The following is a 25,204-nucleotide window of genomic DNA, read 5'->3' on the forward strand; positions in this document are numbered from 1 at the left end:
TTTCTCTGACCCTTTAGTGGCTTCCTCTGACCTTTCTCTGACCCTTTGGATGCCATGATAACAGGGACAGTCCTTCACATTTCCTAGTTCTCATTGCTGGAGGGAAAAAAATTCTGTGGGCCAATTTGTTTATATATGTGCAGAAACAACACTAATAATAATAGGTAGCGCATACTTGGCCCTGGCCACCGAGTAAGTGTCCCACGTGGAGTCCCCACGACCGGTGAACATTATTATTCTCATCATTGAACAGATGAGGAAACTGAGGCACAGAGGAGTTCATGAACTTGCTCGAGGACCCACAGCGAGCGGGTAGCAGAGTTAGGGTTAGAACCCAGCTCGAGAGCTGTGGTTTTAATCGCTCTGCTCTTCAGGAGTAACCGGAAGTAACTCTCTGCCCATGAGGGAGGCTGGTGCCTGTACTTTAACAGCCGAGGAGCCGAAGCCCGGAGGGACTTGGACCAGTGTCACAATCACAGAGGGAAACACGCACACGTTCGGTGTGGGGGTCCCTGTGCAGCCTCCGCCCCTCGGCTAGCAGACTTTTTATTTCATTTTTCATTTCTTTGCATCTCCCTCATTCGCTTTCACTCTTGTCCTTTTTCCGCCTTCTTTTCTTGAAATGAAAAAAAAAAAACTTACAAAAAAGTAACAAAAGTCTCTTATTACTTTCATATTTTGCTTATTATAAAAAGCCCAAACTATTCAGATGTGCATAACGAAGAAAATTCTCTCTCCCTCCGATCCAATCTCATTGTCCAGAAAGAGTCTTTGTTTATAGTCTGATGCCGTGGTTCCCAAACTGCGCCATGGCAGGGAATTCACAGGGTTAGCCCGGGATATTCTGGATCTTTGAGGGAAGCGCTGTGGCGTTTGACTTGTGTCAGATACTGCGTAAAGCACCAACTTAAGGTACTTTGCCATTTCCAACATTTCACATTACATTCCTTTCAGCGCTGTCGTATCTTTGCAAATCTGGGTTGTCAGGGCAGTTGCTACATTAAAAAGCAAGTACTTTGCAAAAACCAAAATGGAACAGAAAATGAGTATGGTGGGGTCCAGTCGGATTCCAGAATTTGAGATAACGTGCAGTGTCCATCAGGCACACATTGTGGCTATTTAAGAATTGAGGTTATTTAAGAAAACATTTTTTCTTTCAATGTATAGGTACTTTACAGCTACTAAGTTTTTCGGACATAAATATATATTAAGTCCTTTGGACCTGACTGTTTAATAAACAAAGCTGTTACGTACTTTTTTTTTTTTTTTTTTTTTTGGCCCAGGGGCACCGTGAAAAAGTTACTGACACACTAAAAGTGCCATGGACTCAGGAAGTTTGGAAACCTTTGATTTAGGCTCTAAAACCTTTGATTTAGATTTTTATGTATATATAGTATCATATTCTTTTGCATAAATGGATTCATTACATGTACATTGTCCCATAATTTTTAAATGAATATATCATGGTGATCTTTCTCTGTAAATGCATATAACTCCACCTTATACTCTTTAATAACTACATAGTGAGTGCGCCCTTGTATGAGTAGAGTGTAATGTATTTAACCAACCCCTAGGTCATAAATATTAAAGTTATTATCTTTTTTTTTTTTTTTTTTTTTTTTTTTTTGCTGCTGTAAACAACGATGCAAGGAACATCCTCACACACAAGTCCAATTATTACTTTAGGATAAATTTCCAGGAGTGAAACTGCTAGGACCAGCAGATATATTTTGGTTTGAGTTCACACAGCCGAATTCCTCTCGAGCAAAATTCTAACAAACCTTTCCCATGCCCAGAGCTTAAAAGTGTCCACTTCCCACATCCTCACCATCCCAGGCATTATCAATCTTTGTCACCTTTGCAAGTGTGTTAAGCTAAAATAAAAATCTCATTGCTTTTTCATTTCTTTGAGAATCCTGTCTCATGGTCATTTGGAATTCATTTTCCTCTTGTGACTTGACTGTTTTGGGTTCTGGGCTCACTTGTCTCTGTGTTTTGCTTTGGACATTGGGATATCAAATGATTACATTTACTTGGATCATATATATTTTATCTTTTACCTGATATTTTATGTTTTCTGGATCTTGTTCTTTTTGTTTCTTTTCCTCTTCCCTGATTTTTGCTTTATGAATCAAATTTTGTGTTAGCTTTTGTTACTCTAGTTTCTACTCCAGTCATATTTACTTTTAAATTTTTAATTAAAAATGGCGTCAATTCATACAAATAATATTAAAGTGTGTAAAGTAAAAAATAGAAGGGGCGCCTGGGTGGTTCAGTCGGTTAAGGGTCTGACTTCGGGTCAGGTCATGATCTCAGGGTTCGTGGGTTCGAGCCCTGCTTTGGGCTCTGTTCTGACAGCTCAGAGCCAAGAACCTGCTTTGGATTCTGTGTCTCCTTTCTCTCTGGCCACCGCCCCCCCCCCCCCCCTCATGCTCTATCTCTCTCTTCAAAAATAAACATTAATTTTTTTTTAATTTTTTTTTCAACGTTTTTTATTTATTTTTGGGACAGAGAGAGACAGAGCATGAAGGGGGGAGGGGCAGAAAGAGAGGGAGACACAGAATCGGAAACAGGCTCCAGGCTCTGAGCCATCAGCCCAGAGCCTGACGCGGGGTTCGAACTCACGGACCGCGAGATCGTGACCTGGCTGAAGTTGGACGCTTAACCGACTGCGCCACCCAGGCGCCAACATTAATTATTTTAATTAAAAAAAAATTTCCCTTTGCCTCTTCCAAATCCCATTCTTCTTGATAGGTGTCTTAACCTGATACATTGTAAACAAACAATGTTGTGACTGACATTTATTTCTCTGTCAGCGTTAAAAGAAAAGTAGTTTGTAGGTGAGTTATCTTCTTTCTAATAGTTCTGACGTGCCCTAGGTCATCCCTTCTAATCTGATCCACTGCCAGAAATTCTAATTCTAATCTCTTCTAGTCTTTTTTTAACTCGAGGTATTTTCTCTCCTTTTATTTATTTATTTATTGTTTAATCACTACTCTTTTTTCTGTTCTATCCTCTCTTTCCAGGAAATCCTTTTGTAGAAATTCTGAGCCTCTGAGATGGGGCAGCCATATCTCTCTATCTTTTCCCTTCTACAATTCCCACCCTGTAGTCTTTCTAGTCTATGTTCAAGGGTAGAATTCCTTGAATTACTCTTCAGAGCCACCAGTTTGGTTTTCAGGGTGTCCGTTCTGTGGTTTTATACTTTAATGAGCTTTTCTTTTCCTCCTGAGTCTTGGGAGAGCTAGTTGACGATCATGCTTTCCATTTCCAAGAATTCTTAATATTTCTTGGACTCCTGTTTCTTAATACCTATTCTATTCTTTTGATATTTATCCTCTTAAATCCCCCTGAGGGCATGATACTGGTTTGGGTTTTGTTTTGTTGGTTGGTTGGTTGGTTGGTTGGTTTCATACTTCCCTCTATTTCTGACACTTAGTCTGTTTCACGGGGGGGGGGGGGGGGGGGGAGGGGGGGCGTTATTTATCACACAATCCATCACTGTGACTCTAACTGTTCAGAGCAGATCAGTCTGTCTTTTCATATTCCCAGAAATTTGGGGGACTGCTGGTTTTCCTAAGTGAAAACCAGAGTTGGCTATCAACTCTGGCCATATAGTAAAAACACCTGGAGAGTTTGTTTCAAAACAAACAAACAAAAACCACAATGCCCAATCCCCTCCCGAACCCAATTAATTTCCGGCAGTGGGGCATTGGTTTGTTGTTTGTTTTTAATGTGTCCGAGTGATTCTAAAGTGTAGCCCTGATCCAGACAGACCAGATAGTAGCTGGTGAGGACTTCCTCGGCAGCTGTGGGGTCCGTGGTTCTCAAAGCACAGGGTATAGCAGAAGCACCTGGAATGCTCATTAAGAAGACAGATGCCCCAGGGTGGTTCTGGGTTTATTTTTAGCAAGTGTTCTAGACGATTCTGTGGCCCAGCAGTTTGAGAACTTCCCGTGTGGTTTGCAGAGTCCCCACCTCGCTACCCCCCCCGCCCCCGCCCCCTGCAGGCTCTCCTCTGAGCAGTTCACATGACTATAGGGCTTCACCTGAGAGTGTTAGTGAGGAGCCGTAGGTCAGTCAGCACGGACCCCTGTGAGCCCTGGCCATATGGGCCAAGAGCAGCCTGAAAAACCGGGTCCCCTCTCAGAGCGACACGGGTGGTAAAGCTCCAATTTCCCTTAGCGTGACATCCGCACAAGCCAGGTGCTCCGCTCTGTCTCAGATCCTGATGGCGTTTCTGAAATTCTGCAGTTTCCTCTCCATGGTGTTCCCAGTAGGTCCACTCTTCTCCCTTCTGCTGAGGGGTCTTAGGGAACAATCCGGTTAGATTGCAGAAGCCAATGAAAAGTAGGGGGAAAGCAGGAGTGTCTTTAGAAGTCTCCCTGCTTTGCTGAGATGCTTTTTCCCTCTATTCTTAGCTCTTCACCCCTCGATTACAGAGGCACTACTCTCTGGTTTTGTTACCCATATTAAGACCTGGCCAGGAAATACTCCCCATGTGCTGAGGAGACCCTCTCCTCCATAGGGACCCTTTGTTCCATATTTCTGAGTGTCTTCCATATGTCCCCTGGCCAGTGCCCACCAGGTGCCTCTGCTTCCAGTCCTGCTGCTCAGAGCTTGGGGGTTTCCCAGGCGTCTGTTGGGGATGTAGCTAATTTCTTTTCAGATGGCCCTGGAATCGTAAGTGGTTCCCAATCAGGTGACACCAGTTCAGCCCATCTGCTTCATACCTTCCAAAAACTCCTCAGTTTTATCACCCGCTGATGGCCAATGTCTGTGCCTCTACATACTGCGGATTTGTTTGTTTTCTTTTTAATTATATTTTACTGAACTCCAGACTCTTGCCTGTCCCTTCTGCCTGGACCACTTCCTCAGAACCTCTCATGGCTGGTTTCACTTCTCAGTCAGCATGGGTGTCCCTTCATCAGAAAGGTCTTCTGTGATCAGTCACCCCGAGTGATCACCCCATCCATCCAGCTCTTCTCCACCACATCCTCCCCCTGGTTCTCTTTCTAGTTAGGACTTAACTAGGACTATGTCTGACACATAGTAGGCATCCAAAACACATAAGTTGGATGGAAGGCAGATGAAGGAGTGACTATTTCTCTGATCATTTCATTGGTATTTGGGAATTGGGGAGGTAGGTACATAAACATAATTCACCATAAGGACACTGGGATTTCCCCCTTCTTTCTGTAAAGACAGCAACAAAGTATGTGATCATTCGGGGAAGTGGTGGTCACCTGACCTGTTAGTTTATCCCAACCTGTCAGCACTTTGTCCCCAAGGGAATGCTATCTGCTCCTACAACTAGTACTCTGGTTCTGGTCTTATCGCTTAGGTTTCTACTCTAATCAGAATGCCTAAGACACCTAAGGCATTCTGTGTACATTCAAGCAGAGAGTCAAGTGATTTAGATACAAGTGAAAATAAAGAGAAGCTGTGAGGCCCTTTCTTATCCCAGCAGGACATTCCTACCCACTCAGATAGATGCAGGCAGTGGTTAGGAACCTACCTTTGGAGAAGCACAGAGTCTGGGATCAGTGCCAACATCCTGCTTCAGCCTAGAGATGGTTCCTGCTCATGACACAAAGCCTTAAGATAACCAGTAGAATAATCAAAGGTCATTTTTTCTCAGTTTCAGCTTAATTCAATAAATATGAATTGAGAACTTACTGTGTGCTCAATTCCAAATAAGAAGTTCTGTCAAGCCTCAAATGTAGCAAGGTGCCTTAAACATGCCCTCCCATCTCCCAGACCGAGGATTCCTTCTCCTCTGGCAAAGGACATTGATAAGTCATTTGGGCATAAAATCAGGCTCTGAGGGCAGAGTTGTTGGCAGAGACTCAAACAACAAGGGGCAGGGCCTGTGACGTAAGGCAATGAGAAGAACGTATTTGTTGTATTTTTTATTCCTGAGAGGGGAGACCTAAGCACAGTGAAAAGGAGGGAAGAGCAGAGTGATGGGAGAGACCAGGCTTCTGTGCAGGGCCAGGAAGAGCCCTAAGACCACAGCGTCCAAGGAATATCAAGTATGTGATGTTTTTTAATGTCTGCTGCTGGCTGGTGCAATATGTACCCCCTTCTCAAGACCCTTGAATCTCAGCAAAGGCTTCTACCCTCCCAAACATCTCATGGGAAGGAGTTTTGGGGTGAAGATGGGTAGAGGCTTAAGGAAGAGTGAAGGCAGCAGGTAAGAAAGCAGGACTCTCCTTGGGAGCTCAAGTTAGTCTGAGGCAGGCTTTGATTTCCACTGGGCCTGGGCAAAGGGCTGCAGGCAGGCTCATTACAGTGTCCAGGACAGACAAAATCTGCGTTCTACAGAGTTCAGCATACTCTCTCTGCCAAGTGGAGGTTACAGACGGCCCAGTGGAAGACAGCAACAGGACTTAACAAAATAAGTGGCAAGATGATGTAGGATAGGGCATGAATAATAGAAAATTGTGCTTTAATCCTTTTTCCTTCCCAGACAAGCCATTAGATCTAGAAATCCAAGGATGAGAAAGCATCTATTCAGAGGGCAATTAAAGACTACCCTTTTAAGGATGAGCAAACTACACCTCAAGTCTATCTGATGGAAATTCTGAGAAATCAAGTTTAAAGAAAGTGGTAACCAGGGCTCATCATGGAAGAAAAATCAGCCAAAAGTTGCCGGGTTGCAGTTGGAGAGAACTCTGTAGTCTAATTTTTTTTTTTAATGTTTATTTATTTTTGAGAGAGAGAGAAAGAGAGCATAAGAGGGGGAGGGGCAGAGAGAGAGGGAGACACAGAATCAGAGGCAGGCTCCAGGCTCTGAGCCATCAGCACAGATCCCGATGCGGGGCTCAAACTCACAAACTGAGAGATCATGACCTGAGCTGGTCGGACGCTTAACCAACTGAGCCACCCAGGTGCCCCGAGAACTCTGTAGTCTAAATACCATCAGGAGAGTGTCTCAGGGAGGTCTCTCAGAAATATTTCTGGTCATGTCATTAACCAGATAGTGGATCTAACAAAAACGTGGCATTGCCAGAATTGTGGTTCATAATTTACTCTCTCCACATGGTTTAGCTTTCTCTCTCTGCTGGGCATGAGTGAAGAGCTACAAGGAAACTGGTTTATCCTGCTTGGCCATAGTATCTGATACCAGCCTGCCTGATCTGCTGAGTAGCAGCAACTGTCCCCAAGCTTCCTGTGCCCAGCAAGTCTGATAGAACTATTAGTCCAGGGTATTAGTCAAGTTTCTTCTCTGTGGTGGCCAGCCTCCAAATATGGCCCCATCCATGCCTTTCTTCATCTTATGCGTGGGTCACTTCTTACATCAAGATGGGATAGGTCCCTACTTTTTCACCTGGGCTGGTGTTGGTGCCTAATTTGACCAATAGAGTGTGGCAGAAGTAACATTCTGAGAACAGGTCATAAAGTAGCTCCGTGTCTCCTATCACAGTCATTCAAAACATTTGCTCCTGAGATACTCCTTCTTAGAACCCATTGGCCATGCTGTGAGAATGCCAGGCCACTGAAGAGGTCATGTCATCAACAGCCCCAGCTGAGCTCCTAGCCAACAACCAGTATCAACTGCCATGTGATGAGTTATCTTGAATGTGCAGCCCAATTGAGCCTTTCAATGACCCCACCCCCAACTTCCAGCTATAACTACTTGAGAGACCCCACGTGCAAATCACCTGGCTGAGCCCCAGTCAACCCAGAGGACAGAGAAAGAATAATCAATCACTGTTTTAAGCCAGAGTTTTAGGATGATTTGTCACAGAACAATACATACCTGGACCACTCCCCATCAGAGTACTCAGGACCCTCAGGCTACTCTAGGGGCATAAAATAAAATTGCCATCATTCTTTCAATAGCCTTGACCCTAAAATGGCATCCTTGGATATTTGCTCTTTAAGGAACTGTCCTTTGTTTCATAATTTCTCTAAAGACTCAAAAGTCTTTTCAAGATGGCTTATGTATTTCCCCAAATCTTAGTTTAGACCTCAAATGAGGGAAATGTAGTGGAAGGCAAGGTAGTAGGAAAAAAAGAACAGGCTTTAGAAATAGGCAGGCCCATGTACCGATTCCAGACTGTGTGGCTTTGGGAAATCTAACCTCTCTTGATCTCTGGACACCTGAATACAAATATCCACCTCCCTGGCATATATTGAGATTGAATATAGATGGCTGCTTCCTCTGAACCTGGCTTTCTCGTTCTCAATGTGGGAGATCTCTACCATGCTCTTAGGTTGGGGGATCAGCTGGAATGAAAGATGGACTCCCTTGGAGAGCCACCTGTCTTTGCTCTATATTGGTTTGGGCTGCCCAGTGGGATGTAAGAATTTGGTAAGAATCAGTGGGCACAGAGCACCAATTAAAGAAAAGACATCCAGCTAGCAATTAGAAAATCCCATCAGGATAAGGACACATCACTCACATCACTATACACATTTTCTTATTGATTTCCGCTTAGTGTTGAACACTTGCTGTGTGAAAATGCTATGGTGAATACAAAGATGCAGGAGACATGGTCTCTGCCCTCAAAGGGCTCACAAGGTAGCTGGAGAGACAGTGACATACCCTTGAAAGGCTAAATGATGATGCAAATGTATGTCATAAGGAACCATCTCAAAACAATGGTTGGAAACAAAGGGGCTGTGAGTTCCATGAATTACTCGTTTGAGGTTGGCCGAGGGAAAGTTATTGTTCCAGTCACCTGGAGACGTTTTAATTTTCAAAATTATTTTATAACCAGAGCCCATTCAGTGGTAGCAACGTGTTCGAATCTGATCTTGAACTTTAAAGAGGATGATGCTTGGAAATACCCAAGTGATGCAAGAAACACACATTGAAAGAAGCTGAACCAAGAAGCTCTTAATAGAACAGATCCCAATAACCACATGTACTAGGGGGAAAAGGAGCAGATGTGGAGCCTCCACATGTAGAAGGAGGATTGTGAATAATGGATAGTTGAGGGAACCCAGATGTTGAATACTGTCACCCCAAAATGCATACCCGTCCCAGAACCTCCGAATATGATTTTATTTGAAAATAAGGCTATTTCAGATGCAGGCAGTTAAGAGGAGCTCAAACTGGAGTAGGTGGGCTCCTAATCCAGGATGCCTGGTATCTTTACAGAAAGAGAAAACAGACACAGACACACATGCACAGAGTGCATGCCATATGAAGATAAACACACAGGGAGAGCACCACGTGAAGACGGAGGCAGCGATTGGAGTGACGGAGGCAAGAATCCCCAAGTATTTCTGGCAACATCAGAAGCTGAGAGAAAAACACGAAACAAATTCTCCTCTAGAGCCTTCAGAGAGAAAGCCTGGCCCTGCCAACACCTTTGATTTTAGACTCTGAGCCTCCAGAAGTATGAGAGAATAAATTTCTGTTATTTTAAGGCACCCAGTTTGTTGGTACTTTCTTATGGCCACCCTAGGAAACTACGGTATCCGGGTGCCCTCTCTCTATAGACCACCTTATTTCTGCTGAAGTCTGACCTTGCAGCTCTCTGGATGTCCTCATCTCTGTCCTATGTCTCTGATGACTCATCTAACATGACAGTCCAAGCTTCCTAGCCTGCCCCCAAAACGACCTTTCTCCCACCCATGATACCACCAAGTAACCTGGTAGAATGAATGTGGACCCGCTGCTTGGGTACCAGAAAATGGTGACACTAGCCGTGTGTATACATGAGGCAGTCACTACAAAAATGGAGTGACTTTCTACACCCAGCTCTTGGGGAACAGCTTTCCATCAGGGTGAAGCTTCCACCAGCGCTACAAGTTTGGCAGGCAAAGAGCAAATGGTGGAGCCCGTTCCAGCTCACAGCATGACCCCGGCAGAAAGAGGCAACGTGCCTCGGTTCTCTGGGACTCACATCTGCTGCTAGCCTCAACCTCAGGGGACTTCTCCATAAACAGTAGTTTCTGTCCCCTGGCAAGCTAGCAAGCGTGATGGGTTCTGTGGCTTGAGTTCGAGAGAATCCAGGCTCTGTCTTCTTGTCTTGTTGTAAAAGGCCCGGCCTGGAACTTTGGAAGAGATGTTTCACAGAAGTCCCCAGGCTTGACCGGATGGGCTTGGTCCTTCCACGGTGACCCTGCTGGGCTAAGCCTGGTGGTGCAGAGTTGTGCACAAGATTCTCCCAAGCCCCAAGCATACAATCTCAGAGTTGGAAGACGCTCCTGCTGGTGATTATGCCTAGCAGTGCAGAAATAGAAGGGTTGGGCTTGAGTCACTTCGGTCCAGAGCTACGCCTTCCAATACAGTAGTCATAGCTACATGTGGCCACTGAAGTGTGAACTTTAATGATTTAAAGTGAAATATAATTTAAAATTCAGTTCGCCAGATCAATACTCCTCAAAGTTTGGTGTGTTTTTTTTAATTTTTATTTTTGAGAGGAAGAGAGAGAGAGAGAGAGAGCATGTGTGAGTGGGAGAGGGGCAGAGACAGAGGGGGAGACAGAGGATCCGTAGCAGGGTCTGTGCTGACATCAGCGAGCCCGATGTGGGGCTCGAACTCATGAACTGCAAGATCATGACCTGAGGTTGGACCTGAAGTTGGACGCTCAACTGAGGGAGCCGCCCAGGTGCCCTGCTCCTTAAAGTTGAATGAGCACTTAAGTCACCCAGAGATCTTGTTGGGCTGGGGATTCTGAATCCACACGCCTGAGGTGCGGCCTGAGATTCCACTGCTGGTCCACAGACCACTCCTTGAGTGGGCAGTTATAGCACACGGCTTGCGAACTAGGACCCTATTGCTGCCTGAAGGGTCAGGCGGATAAATACACAAGTGAACTGCAAATGGAAAGACAGAGCTGAAGGAAATGGTCTGAGGAAGATCATGTGGTTTGAGGAGGGTCACATGTGCGTGAGTCAGCACAGCGAGGTTAAGAGCTGCACTCTGGAGCCACACCATCCAGACTCGTCTTGACTCCATCACTTCCTAGTGTGTCCCTGGGCAAATGACCGCTAGACCTCAGTTTCTCTATCTGTATAATGGGGACAGTACCAGTACATTTTTCACAGAGCAGTAGTGAGGACTCTGTGAGTTAGCAGAGTTAAGACGCTCGAAACAATGCCCAAAACATCAATAAACATGAAGCAGGTGGTTGTTAAATGAACACAACCTTCTGCTTCCAGGCAAGTGACGAGGGTTTATCCCGATGCATTTCTGACCAAGGGTATGTCACTTGGATCTAAATAAGACTAAAAATGGTGGAGTTGAGAGTTGGGCTCTGACCGCCATGGTCCAGAGAAGCCAAATAAATGGGGTTGTTTCATTTCCTGCAGGCAGGAGCCACTTGGCGGATATCCTGGTGAGCCTCACCTAAATGTTGCCCCTTGCAAATGCCTTCTCTCAAGAGACATTCTACTGTTGGCTGATGTTGAGTAAAAGTCTGCAACTGGACTTTGTATAGGTTTTATAGAATCTATCGCTTAAATTTGAGACATTGCCCTTCGTCATGTGTCAGCAAAACAGATTTGAGTTGTTAGAGGGAACAGGACACAGGTTTTTGCCTGGCATTGATCATTATTTAAACCTTTGTTCTCCCTAAAAGCAAAGAGCCCAGCCAGCAGCGAGTCAAGAGATGGGGCTTCTCTTTCGACGAGGTATTGAAGGACCAGGTGGGGCGGGACCAGTTCCTAAGATTCCTGGAGTCCGAATTCAGCTCCGAAAACCTCAGGTAACTCTCTCGAAGTTGGGCGCGGTGTGTACAAAGAAATTTGCAGAATCAGTCTCTCTTTCTGCCTCCCTTTCTCAATGAAATGTGATGGTTCAAACTCAAAGTCCAGCTAATCTGTCTAAGGTTGAAATGGAGAAGGACAAGCTTGATGCATCACTTTGGTATCACCACGCTAGCACTTTCCAAAACCAACATTTTTGTTCTTTAAATGCAAACATTTGTTCAGGTTATCGGAAACATGCCTGCAATAATAAGTAAATGATCAAATGGGTTTTATGACACCGTGCATTAACTAAAACCATAAAACCATGGAGCTTCAGAGTGGAAAGGCACCTCAGAGAACCTCTCCTTCAAAACTTCTCAGTCTGGGGTCCTGAATACTCGACAAGCTAACCGGAAAACAAGAGACATCCCTGAGCTCACTTCAGAATTTCAAAAAGCCAAAGTAAATACCACTCAATACCTGGTGACATATCTGTAAAAACTAATTAAAATATGCTTTTCCTTTTGGGGGGGAATTCTATCAACTCCATGTCATGTTTGCTCTGGTCACCTGCCACCAGTGAGAACATCTGATCATTTCCGTTGGTCTCCAGCTAATCAAGATGAGGGGAAATGTATTGATGTATTAATCATAGCTGTTCAGTGGAAGAAAAAAACCAAAACTTTCAAAACATGAGGTCCATGGGGGGGGGGAAGGGAGAGCATTCAAAGGGAAAGGGTTTGTTGTCATGAAAAGTCTGGGAACTTGTGGTTTATTCAGTCTTCTGCTGTATCAGATGTAGACACAGAAGCCTATGGAAAAGGTGACTGGTGTAAGACCCCTGAGTGATATTAGCAAACTGGTGGCTTCTCAGATGGACATCTCAGGGTTTTTCTCTTGGCACCAGCTTCTTTTTTATACGCTAGGTTAATTCCCATCTTCCAAGCGTTGCTATTTTCTAGCAAGGGTGGTTTTATTAATTTTTTTCTTATTTTTTAACTTTAAAAAGTCAGAGAGCTACTGTGGGCAAAGGACTGCTCGTTCCAGGGTTAATGTGCAAAGTCCACGTTATTTATTTGGTAATAGAGACCATATCAGCCCCATAAATCAACCACGCATCTTTATCCCACACCTATGCTGCATCAAGCCCTGCAAGAGTCTGCCGGGGGATGCAGAAAAGTCAAGATGCATGATCCTCACCCGCAGGGATCTTGTAGGCCCTTGACGAAAAAGCACAAGAGACTATTAAATCATTAAATGACTGTAAATGAGAATAAACACTAAGAACGGTTTTAGAAGTGTTTTTTTTCAAAAAAGGGAGGAATGAATGTAAGCCAGAGTAGGCCAATCATAAGCTGGTCTTTGAAAAACACACAGGATACTGATAGACAAAAAAGAAGGAAGGAGAGTATTCTACGCAGGAAGACCCAACGAGCAAAGGTGTGGCAGTGGGAGTCTCCCATGTCACACAGATGCCAGTTAACTGTATGTATCTATGCCTTTCTAGGCGGCCAGGTGCCTGTTGTAAAAACAGACTAAGGCTGCATATCTGATTCTAGGTCAGGACACAGGATTTCTTTCCTTATGCTGAGGCATTATTCTAAACACACTTCAGAGCTTCGCTTCAATTCCTAGTCAAGCATTTGAACAGAAAGCTTGACTTCTAAACCTCCTCATTACGGTGGGTTCAGACCAGCCTCCCAGGCCATAAATGGAGGTGGGTCCTGATTAGGAAGCCACGGCCTCTATGGCCAGCATGGTGCCCTCAGACAGCCTCTCTGTGCCCTAGCTCAGCCCTTGGTCCCCATGAACCACCCCTGGGAGACTATTTCTCTTTGTCATCTCTGTCCCACGCAGGTCCCCAACATAAAATGGTATAGAGGTCTCCTTTACCTATTTCTTAGCCCGTGAGTGGCCTTATGACCCCCTGCCACCTGCACCATTATGGAGACTTGGAAGAACGACCACAGGGTCCTGGCCATTCTGAGTGGGAGCATCTACTGGCTCAGCACCTCCTGCCCAGTCTGAGTGTAGCCAGGGCCACATATCGGTTCAGACTAGTGTAACGAAAACGCATTACATTTAGGGCCAGGAGTACATGGAGGAGCGTGTCCCCGGCAGGTGCTCAGCACCTCATCCTGCCGTTACCTCTCATGCCTCCGCCAGCTCCTTCCCCCCCGGGCCAGGAGGCTGCATTCAACCCTAGGTGAAAGACTGGGGAGGGGGGGGCCTTGTGAGTGTGCCGGTGACTAATCTACACCCCCAGCATGAATGCATAAATCCACACTTAAAGAGGGTCCCCTCTGATCCATGACAGGAGAGAGGATAAAGAAAATAGAACAGCCAGAGATAAAAAGTACAGCCCAAGAGCTTATAAAATCCTCTCTGGAGGCCCAAGTTCCACTTTTATGATATTCAGCATAATTGGATGTATGGGGGAAAGTTCAGTTTGAAATCACACAACTACTTAGGACTCTTCGGTCATCCATAACCAGGTGGTTTCTCCCCTCCCCTTTGGGCCACAGATTTTGGCTTAGCACCCACCATGACCCAGGGCCCAAGGACTCACAGCTGTCCAGCACAGCCAAGGCACCCTGCAGATGCACCCCCAGCCATGTGAATGGGGCCCCCTAGAGCTGCATAAGGGGCATAACTCAGGGATCCTGCCAGCCCGTTGTGTTGGCCACCTTGGGGGGGTCATCTCTTCCCCGCCAGGATCGATCAAACAGCCCAGGCAACAGGCGTCAGAGGATGCGAGGCAGAGAGACCAGCCAGAACTCGACTGGATACATTGCAAAGGGCATCTGCAATTTGTCTTCGTGTGCTCCCCTGCATCCCTCTAGCTAGAGGGGTGCTTAGATCATCATATTTTTGCCCGGCACCTGGAGTGCCAGTTAAGTAGGCAAGTGGTTGAATCGGTACCAGAACTTCAGGGTGCAGAACAGAGGAGCCCCAAAGAGACGTAGAAATCACTCTCACAATGTCACCCCAGATCCTTTAAGGAAAAACGATGTCTGTGATAATGTGATGTAAGTTCAAGTCCCTTTATATCTTTTTTTTTTTTTTTTTTTTTTTTTGGGTGAGATGAGGGAGGGGCGTCATCATCAGGGCCTGGAGGGGGCACGGCCAGTGCATTTTGCTGCAGCCAGCGCGGAGTGAGAATGTGTGCTCTCTGGGGCACCCTGCGCTGAGCCCGGGGCTCCATTCAGACAGGGTGGGCCCCTGGAGACAGCTGCTTGCTCGGGGTCTGTGGAATGCACGCGGGCTCCCATCCACGAGGCCAGGGCCTCAGGGCTCTGAAGCAATGACTTGGAGTGCATTATCTGACTTTGTCATCCTTCTCCCTTCTCTGTGCATTTTCCCAGAAGGGTGACAGGAGCCCCTTGTCCACTTTTGCCCCCTCCCCATCCCCTCTTCGCAAACCTGTGTCCTCCCTGGCTCGACACCCTCTGCCGCACGGCAGGGCAAGAGTTAAAACTCAAAACCCACAGCAAAGAGCGTTCCCCGTACATTTTTTATGAGCTGTAACATCTCCTGAGAGAACGTGGTTGTTCTTCTAACCTGCAGATTGATTATCCCCGTTCCACACAGTGTCAGCTGAAGGGAGAAGCAATTAAAGAGAGCACAGGGGAGTCTCCAGGTTTGCCTGGAGAGCTCCCATCGCCAGTCATGGCCCCGGGTCCTGGGAGGACCTGGGAAGGTTCACGAGACCCAGAGGGACTCACCACTAACCAAACACATGATTAATCGGAACAGGGGTGACTCACATATCGCCATGATAATCTGGGGCACCTCAGCCACTGCCCAGTGAACATAACTCAGCTGCGGTGGTGCTGGTGGAGGTGGCCGTTTGTAGGCCCCGAAGGATTTCTGCCCAACTGGGGAACCAAGTCAAGTTGCATCCATTGTTCCTGAGTCTCTGTTGACCAGCAGAGGGCACAGAAAGCTTTCCTTCGGCATAGAGTTTGCTTTCCTCCGGGAACGAACTAAAAGCTAGATTTTTCTAAGCCGTGAGAATCCTAGTTTATGAAAAAAAAAAAATAGGTAAACTGAGACCGGAGGGGCTGCCCGGACGCCCTGGCAAGATGGAGAATGCGGACAGCCGTGTGGTTTTCCTGCTTCTGGCCGGCCTCGAGGAGAAAAACCCCACTCCCCGCCAGCACCACGGTCCTGGCGACAGAGGAGGCCACCTGGGGCAGCCCGGGACTGCCCCCCAAGTCCCACCCACGGCTGCCAGGCCCTGTGGCGGCCGAGCCCAGGCTGCCTCCCCACAAAGGCTGGTGTCTGCCCGCATTCCTGAGCCATCGACACGGATCACATGCCGGCACACGGGCTGCCTCCCCACGCTCTGACGACTCCAGCGGAGCAGGACAGATGGTCTCCCTAATACCAGCAAGTCCTTGCGGCCTGCCTGTCAGGACAGCCCTTCTGCTGCAAGCCGTAGAGGCTTCATGCAAGATGTTGGCATCTTCCTCCCAGCTGGTGTCCTCAAGGAGGGGCGCTACCTGCGGGCTTTTGATGGGGCGGAAGCCGCACGGGCCTCCGTGGGCCTCGCATCCGCAGTAGGCGTGTGGCGGGGAGCTCCGTGGCCCCGGCGAGGGGCGTGTGGCCGGGCAGCCGGGGCCCCGGGGCCTGTGGGCTCGCAGATGGCAAACGCAAACCGGAGCCTGCTCTGAATTTCAAATCGACACAGAGGTTCCTCGGAGCCGGGGACGGTAAACACGTATGGATGTCGGGATGCTGTTGTGACAGCACTTTGGCCGTCACCTGAGAAGGGTAAGGCGGGTCACCTCCAAAGCAGACAGAAGGCTGAGAGGGTCCCCGTGGGTGCAGCAGGGAACACTGCTGGCTAAGGGAATGTCATCTCCTCCTCCTCACCTTCTAGCCTGTTGTCTCTTCTCCTCCTACTTTAAAAAAAAAAAAAAAAAATCTTGGTGTATGACAAAGGGAACCTTTTAACTGTTTGTGTAAAAGTTGGTTACATTTGACTCTGGAATCTCCATTTACACCCACTTTAGACCTTCTCTAGACCCAGCTGAGGGATGTGCAATAATGTGGCTCCCAAATCATCCTGCCAGAGGGACCCCGAGGCCTCAGGAACCACAGGAGCCTGCAGAGCTCAGAAGCTGCTGGGTCCTCAGGGCCTTCCCGGAGCTTGAGAGCTCCTCCTCAAAGCAGATTGGAACAAGGGACAGAAGGTGACAGAAGGTGACGCCCCACGTGACATTGATTGAGGGAGCAGCAAATTGCCTGGGTACCAGCCATGTGTGTGAGAGACTGCAGAGTCTGGGAGGGCTGGGAATGATGCTGGCCCAGAGAAGCTGTCTCCAGCAGCAGGGGTTGGGGGTGGGGAGGGGGGGGGAATCAGCCCAGAGGCGACTCCCTGAGGGAGCCAGGAGTCAGCCCCAGCACGTGGCTGCAAAAGATTCACCCGCTAGCACTCCTTCGAGTCCTTTGAAAAACCCACACCAGCTTCCTTCTTCAGAGCTGGGTTTCCTCAATCTCACCCGCCCATCAAACACTGCCCTGCAGACGAAGAAAACCTATGGGCACTGTCATCACCAGATGACCATTTTCATCTGTACGTGTTCCGGCCACCTCTTTTCGTTCCATGGCAGTCCTGGAGGGTGGGTTGGAGACGCCTAAGGAACCTGAGCCGCAGGGCTGGGACGTAGAAGAGCCCCGCTCCCCAGTGGGGTCTCCGGGGCCCCCTGAGCAACCAAGCAGGTTTGCGGTCCCATTAAAACTCCCCCTCCGCCCCTTCGCACTCAGCTCAGAGAACGCTCACTGTTCCCTCCCCAGTAGCCAGAGGACGTGAGCTGCAGAACTGTGGCAGAAAGAAAGGTGGCCGGTGCGGAGGGCCAGGCGATGACGGATGGCAGCAGCAAGAGCCCCTGGCAACTTCTGCCCGGCCTCCCGAGGAGAAAGCCCAGCACTGAACCTGTGGCCACCGCCCTGACCCCTCCGCGGCTCCCACACCACCCTCCCCCCCCGCCCGGGACCTGAAAGCATTTCAGTTGCACCTGGTTAGGAAGTTCTTCAGACCCACATCACATATCTCGCCGCCCACTCCATACCCATTGTACAGATGAGGAAAGAGATGCCTGGAAAGGCACAATTCCAAGACAGCGGCATAGTCAAGATGAGGACAGAACTGTGTCTTCTGATCTTCTAGTCGACTGAGGTCACTAAGCCTCCTTCCCTGCCTCTCGCTCTTCAGGACCAACAAGGAAACCATGAGGGTCTTCTTTGAAGAGATTATTAGAATCCCAAATGGCAAAGCAGGGGAAGAGTTGGACTGCACCCTGCCCCTTGCACACACCTGTCCTTGGGGAAATGGGGCTGTATTACCACAGTTGGCCACTAAGTGGTGCCTTTGGGCCATGCACTTGGCTCCAAAGACACTTCTATGAAGAGAACTAGAAAAACACGCTTAACCTTTAAAAAAAAAACAAAACGAAACAAAACAAAAAGGAAAAAACAAGTACGTCTTACTTTGGGTGCAATTCCATGACAGATTGAATACACTTTCCACCATGCCGTGGTTCAGCTTCTCCTGTCCCTGCCCTTTCATTGACTTGAGTACATGTGATTCCTGTGGCTGTGGGAACCACATAGCCCGGGGCCTGTCCTCAAGTCTCACTGATGGGGAAACTGGCCTGTCCTGTTCACAAGGCACAACGTGTGCTACCCAGATCTGGGTACTGCTGCAAGCCCTCCCCAGGGCTGCCTTGGGAACCATCCTCACAACCGGGAGCTGTTGTCCGAGCTTGGTCCTGTTTGCTGCGGCTCTCAGCAGAAAAGAGCTCACACCCAGCACTTCCAATGGCCGCTGCCATGCTGATGCTGAGAAATTCATGAAAGGCACGTATGGAAGGGAGCGAGAGGTTTTTCTTTCCAGTGCTCCCTGGAGACTCTTTTGCCATAGAGGTTCCCCGCGTGTGCCTCTTCAGCTATGTTTCTGATGAGCCCATCTTCAATCCAACAGCCATTTACTGAGCACCTACTATATGCTAAGCACCATGCTGGACACTGACCTCACAAACTGGCTCTTTTTCCATCTTTAACATGAATAGCGGGAGCCTTCCAGCTCAGGTCTTCTTTATGATCCTAAGATTCTATCTGCCTCTTGGGATTTCCTTTCTTTTGATGCTGCTAACTGATCCCAAGCAGATATAATAAGGGAAGTCACCTTGTCTGTGTCAGGGCACCTATATAGAGTGCTGGCTCTCAACCAGGGGTGATTTAACCTCCCAGGGGATGTTTGGTAATACGTGGAAACATTTTTGGCTGTCACAACGTGGGGAGGGGTTACCACTGGCATCTGGGGGGTAGAAGCCAAGGTTGCTGTTCAGCATCCTACAATGCACAGGGCAGCCCCACAACAAAGAATTATTGGGCCCAAAATGGAAATAGTGCTGAGGCCGAGAAACCTTGATGTAAAGGGAAAGAAACCTCTTTTTGGTAACCAGAAGCACAATGATTTTCTTTTTTTTTTTTTTTTTTTTTAATTTTTTTTTTCAACGTTTATTTATTTTTGCGACAGAGAGAGACAGAGCATGAACGGGGGAGGGGCAGAGAGAGGGAGACACAGAATCGGAAACAGGCTCCAGGCTCTGAGCCATCAGCCCAGAGCCTGATGCGGGGCTCGAACTCACGGACCGCGAGATCGTGACCTGGCTGAAGTCAGACGCTTAACTGAATGCGCCACCCAGGCGCCCCTAGCACAATGATTTTCTAATGTGCACTTCTTTTCTGTTCTCCGCAATAACGGAGCACCCTTTGAATTTTCAGCAGTCCCCATTGTCTTTGTTACCTAGGTAGTGGCAGCAGGGAAGGCTGGGCGATACAGCAGAATGAGTTTCGTGGGATGTCAGTTCTGGGACCACATCCAGCAAAGTCCAGATGCTGAGCCCCCTGGAACTGACTTTCTTTATGCTTCCACATCAGGTTCTGGTTGGCTGTCCAAGATCTCAAGAAACAGCCCCTGCAGGATGTGGCCAAGAGGGTGGAAGAAATCTGGCAAGAGTTTCTGGCTCCAGGGGCACCAAGTGCGATCAACCTGGACTCTCACAGCTATGAGATAACCAGTCAAAATGTCAAAGACGGAGGGAGATACACATTCGAAGATGCCCAGGTTTGTGTATCTGCGTGCATGCTTTCCACTCAAAAGATGTTCATTTGTCCACTCCGCCACCCCACCTTTTAATATAGGTCCAAGGCATTGTGGGTAGCTAGAATTTCAGGTTTTATGGTGTGTAAGGCCATCAGGGGAAACCATTCCAGGTAGGTGTGTAGTGAAATTCTTCCTTGGATTGTCTTCCTAGATTAGTTCCGTTACATAGAGATAGACATTTAGTTACAGGTGTTACCTTATCCGGGAGAATCTCAAAGTGTTTTTACGAAATCGTAAGTCCTATAGTAAGTCCATGGGGGGATCTGGAAACCATAACACAGCATCAGCACAGTGGGTGTAGTCAGCTGCCAGGGCTGTGAGTCAAGCCCACATCTAACTGTGAAGCCCACACTCATACTACCACCCTACACTGCTTCCATAGTGATTTCCAACTCTGCAGTTACTATTTAGGGAACACCTCTGCATCCCAGGCCCTGTGCTATGTGATAAGATAGCATAAAGAAGGGCAAAAGCTCCTGTCCTCAAGGAAATTATGGGCTAGTCGGGGAGAAAGACAAGAAAACGGGGAATGTTACCAATGTGGGAAGTGCCCCAAAGGGGTGAGCTCCCGGGTCTAAGGAAGCCCATGGGAAGGACTCCTGTCCCTAGATGCCACAATTGGGCACAGGTTTTGGGGAGGCTGGCGAAAGAAACAGAAGCCACAGAAGCCACTCTAAATAGCAAGCTTTACCTTGAAGGCTGGAAGGTACTGTTTCTACACTTGATCTTAGCCAAAAGGCCGAGAAGCGATTGGAAGGTACTGTTTCTAAAGATAAGCATATGGTCAGTTTTCTACTTCCTGGCCCCTCACTGTGATTCCCTCTCATCCATCCTACACCTGGTGATGGGGCTTAAGGTTTCACTCTTGTCTCCTCAGCCCTCTTCACTTCTCTCACCTGTGGGGTCCCCACATAGAGAATTTGCATAGTTTGCTTTCCTACAGACATTATTGTCTAATTTAGGAAACTCAGTGGTCCTGATGCAAATAATAGCATGGGAACACAACCAGTGTCCCTTGTCATCCAGATTTGCCTGGTCATTTGCTCAGGACTTCAGAATGGAAACACCTTCCCAAGCTCAACACTGTAACTGTCTTTCTCTTCCCCTGGCCATGAGCTCCATTAAATGCTGGTCCCAGGCAGATTTGGTTCAATGTTATTGCTTTGTGAAAGCTCAAGTCCCTCACCTTCTTTGCAGCTTCAAAGCAAAATATTTAAGTCATGATAAATCTTTTTTTTTTTTTTTTTGGTATGTGTCTGTGTATATGCTCTCAAGCACATATTGATGTATCCTGGTAAGGATAGTGATGGAGAAGCCCCTTGGGTGATAGGGAAGTTCCTTGGGTGATAGAGAAGCTCCTTAGGTGATAGAAAAGCTCCATGGGTGATGGAGAAGCTCCTTGGGTGATGGAGAAGCTCCTTGGATGATAGAGAAGAGCTTCTTGGATGATAGAGAAGCTCCTTGAGTGATGGAGAAATTCCATGGGTGATGGAGAAGTTCCATGGGTTATAGAGAAACTCCCTGGGTGATGGAGAAGCTCCTCAGGTTATAGGAAAGCTCTTTGGGTGATGGAGAAGTTCCTTAAGTGATGGAGAAGTTCCTTAGGTGATAGAGAATCTCTTCACATGAATGATCTGAAACACACAGCTCAACTCTCCATTATTCATGAAATATAAGACTAGGGATACTTGTCAGAACCATGACGCACCCCATCTACTATTATCACTCTGAGCATGACATCAGGAAGGATTTATTTTAATCTTTTATTATGGAAGCGTGTAAACATGTGGAAAAGTGGAAAGAGCAGGACAACAAACCATTATGGATTCTCATCCAGCCTGAGCAATCATCAATACAGGACTGATCTTATTTTGTATCCACACCTACTTTTTCAGCTACCATTGGGTTATTTTTATCTTTTTTTATTTTTAATTTTTTTTAATGTTTATTTATTTTTGAAAGAGAGAGAGAGAGAGAGCCAGGGAGAGGCAGAGAGAGAGGGAGACACAGGATCTGAAGCAGGCTCCAGGCTCTGAGATGTCAGCACAGAGCCCGACATGGGGCTCAAACCCATGAACTGTGAGATCATGACCTGAGCTGAAGTCGGACGCTTAACTGACTGAGCCACCCAGGCACCCCACCATTGGGTTATTTTGAAAGTAAATCTGAGACATTACATCTGAGACCTTAAAAATTAGCAACACCCTCTTTATATCATTAAATGTCAAGCAAGTGTTCAAATTTGTAGCAGTTGCATAAATGCCATTTTTTACCTTATTTTAAAATCCAAATCCAAATCAGGCCCACACACTGCAATAGATTGACATGTCTTCCAAGTGCCTTTTAATTTATAGGTTTCCTTTATATCCCTATTTCTCCCTCACTGCCCTCTTACGTTTTATTTCATGAAGAAATTGTATTCTTTGTCCTGTAGAGATTCCCACAGTCTGGATTTTTTTTTTTTTCAGCCCGGTGGTGCTATTTAACATGTTCTTCTACTCTATTTCCCATAAATTAGTAGTTTGATTTAGATATTTAGTTGGGTTTATATTTGATTCTTATGGGCAAACCTACTTCATAAAGTATGTTGTCCTCTCTTGTCAGAAGACACATAGGTTCTAGTTTTCTCTCTTTTTGTGATTTTAGCAGCTATTGATATTTTTTGCTTAGACCCATGAGTTAATTAGGGGTTACAAAATGGTGATTTTCTAATCCTATCATTTTCTGGATTTATCAGCTGAAATACAAATAATCAAATACATCTACTATTAGATTATCTAATAATACAATTTATATAGGAAAGATAGGATAAGTGATTCTTTCTCTTTTTTCTTTAGTTTTCAAAATAATGTGTGGTTTCTATCATCTTTTAATGGTGACCAGTTAGGGTTTTTGTTTTGGTTTCAGTATCTTTGTAAACTCATAGGTTTAAACATATTTGATGTGTTTTAGTCAATTTTGCTTATTATTTTTATTGATGCTTGCATTGAGCCACCTCTAGCTAGTGGCTCCTTTTAACACAGTCCTCGTAGTCTCTGATGTCATCCAAACAGCAAGGAGGCTAAGATGTTCCAGGCCTTTCCCCAGTCCTGGAATCAGCCATTTCTCCAAGGACCCCTAGTTTCTCTTATTGGGAAATGGTTTTTAGAGACCATAATCTGGGCAATTGGAGGTGCTCGTTGTTCCTGTGTTGGTCATCATTTCTAGGCCTTTTCAGTGGACAGAGCTAGGAAATTAGTGGTTGTTGTTTGTGATAAAGACACATCATAAGTTCATACTGATTCTTTCTATCCAAATTGAAAATTACAGGGGATTTTATTTAACCTCTTCTTTTTATGTTTGTGCCTCCTTTCTCTATGCTGAGAATCCTGGCTCTCAAGGATGGTAGCATTCGTACTTCACATCATTACTCATCCACTGTATCCTCCATTACCACAGAGCAGTCTCAGAGCCCAGTGCCAAAACTACCAGCAATAACATGATCGCTGGTTCTTTAAATGCTGCGTAGTATTCCCTTGGGTGGAAGCACCATAGTCTAGCCAACCAGTCCTCTCTTTTTGACATTTATGTTGTTTCTAACTTAAGAAAGATTTGATGGGAAATATTAGGAAGTCAGCAGGTTGTGCCTTGACCAGTTTCTGAATACACAACCTTCGTTAGTACAGTGTTCTGCCATTTTTCAGATACTTCCGCCAACATTATACCCCACTGTTGAGGCAGACTGGACACCAGGCTACTCAAAGCCTCTCTAAGTTCCTCATTAACTGTTAGGATTGGTCTCCTGGGAATTCAAATAAAACACTCTTCCTAAACAAACTTGTTTCAACCTGTTTGTTTCTTAAGTGCATTTCAACCATAAACATACAATGTGCTTCTAACTAGCAGCGTGACCTTGGGCAATACTTAAACTCCCTGAGTCTTCCTTTCCTCATCTGTAGAACAGAGGTATAGTGGTCCCTACGCATGGGGGTGGAAAGGGGACCAGGTAAAATGAAGCACATCAACAAGTAAAATGATCTGGCCCGCGGTAAGATTGGATAAATACTTACAATTTTATTTTCCTAATGCTATTAATGTATTTGATACTTTTAGGTTTAACATGTTTGGTGAAAAACTTTCAAATAATTGCATGTAATGTTAGCCCCACTGTAGTGTATCTTCCTCCTCAATTTATGTGTATTAGGTGATTATGCAAAAAGGGTGATTCTGTAGCCTTTTACGCTAAACCAGGAGTTGGTTAAAACAAAAACCAAAAAACTAAACTTCTGTAAAGGGCCAGACAGGATAAATTTTAGGCTTTGTGGGTCATATGGTCTGTGTCACTACTACTCAACTCTGCGACACAAAAACAGATATACTGTCACAACATTATAATGTAAACAGCATAAAGGAGTGGTTTGGCTATGTTCCAAACAAACCTTATTTATGGACACTGAAAGTTCAATTTCATATAGTTTTTCATGAAATATTTTTCTTTTTATTTTTTTCGACCATTTAAAAATGTAAAGACCATTCTTAGCTCACAGCACATAAAGAAATAGCAGGCCAGATGTGAGCCACACGCTGTAGTCTGAGACCCCTGTGCTACACAGTATATCATGAAAATCATTGAAACACTTCAAGAAACCCAGAAAGGTAGAAAATAGAAGGGTGGGGATGGTTAATCTTCTGTTTCTATGGGAGAGAGGTCAGATGGGATCTGTAGCACACCAAACCAACCTGCAAATATTTCCCAGTGGGAGCTGGAGGTCAGAGAGCAGACGGAGGAAAAGTCAGCCAGTCCCAAAATGCTCACACTGCGTACCCTTCCTGGTCAACACTGCTGCCTTCACCAGCTACACAGGGGTGATGCAGTAGTTTCTAGGTAAGGAAAAGAGGTTCAAATCCTTAGCAGCCCATGACCGCCCAGGACTTGCACTCATATCTCCCAACTTGTTGGCCAAGTGTCTGCGGCTCAGATCCACGGCCCCTGGATTGTTAGTGCTCAGGGCTCGGGTATCATGCTGACAGCTCAGGAAACTCTGGTCTCTAAAGAAGGGCCCTGCGGGGAAGCAGGCTCTGATCCTGCTTCTGCCACATGCTTTGTCTAGGATTGTAAATGTCTAGATATTTAAGTCTTTTAAGCTTGCTTTCCTCATTTTGTCCAACTGCAAAGTGGGAATGATGACACCCATGCCCTTTGAAATCCTCCCTAGTTGGGATCAGGATCTCTGAGTGGCTTCCTCAGCTGGTCACAAGGGTTCTCATAAGTCCCCTACAGGGATCAGAACGTCAATGAAATGTGAGCATGTGCCCTACTATCAGGGGTCAGTAGTCAGAATAACGTCTCAGCCAGATTCATGGATTCCTTTGAAATGGGGACTGGGGGTGGGCACA

General features: G+C 46.4%; 1 protein-coding gene across 12 annotated transcripts in view; it reads left to right on the forward strand.

Moving 5' to 3' along the window:
• The window catches only part of RGS6 (regulator of G protein signaling 6), a 603,304-nt gene that overhangs the window by 530,671 nt on the left and 47,429 nt on the right, over window positions 1-25,204 (forward strand). For all 12 annotated transcript variants that reach the window (XM_040477580.1, XM_040477585.1, XM_040477588.1 and 9 more), the window contains 2 exons: window positions 11,544-11,669; window positions 19,603-19,789. In XM_040477580.1, the coding sequence (XP_040333514.1) occupies window positions 11,544-11,669; window positions 19,603-19,789 (313 nt within the window). The remainder of the gene's footprint in view (window positions 1-11,543; window positions 11,670-19,602; window positions 19,790-25,204) is intronic.

The sequence above is a fragment of the Herpailurus yagouaroundi genome, unplaced genomic scaffold, assembly GCF_014898765.1.
Source record: "Herpailurus yagouaroundi ecotype Mexico unplaced genomic scaffold, PumYag 141, whole genome shotgun sequence".
Lineage (NCBI taxonomy): Eukaryota > Metazoa > Chordata > Mammalia > Carnivora > Felidae > Herpailurus > Herpailurus yagouaroundi.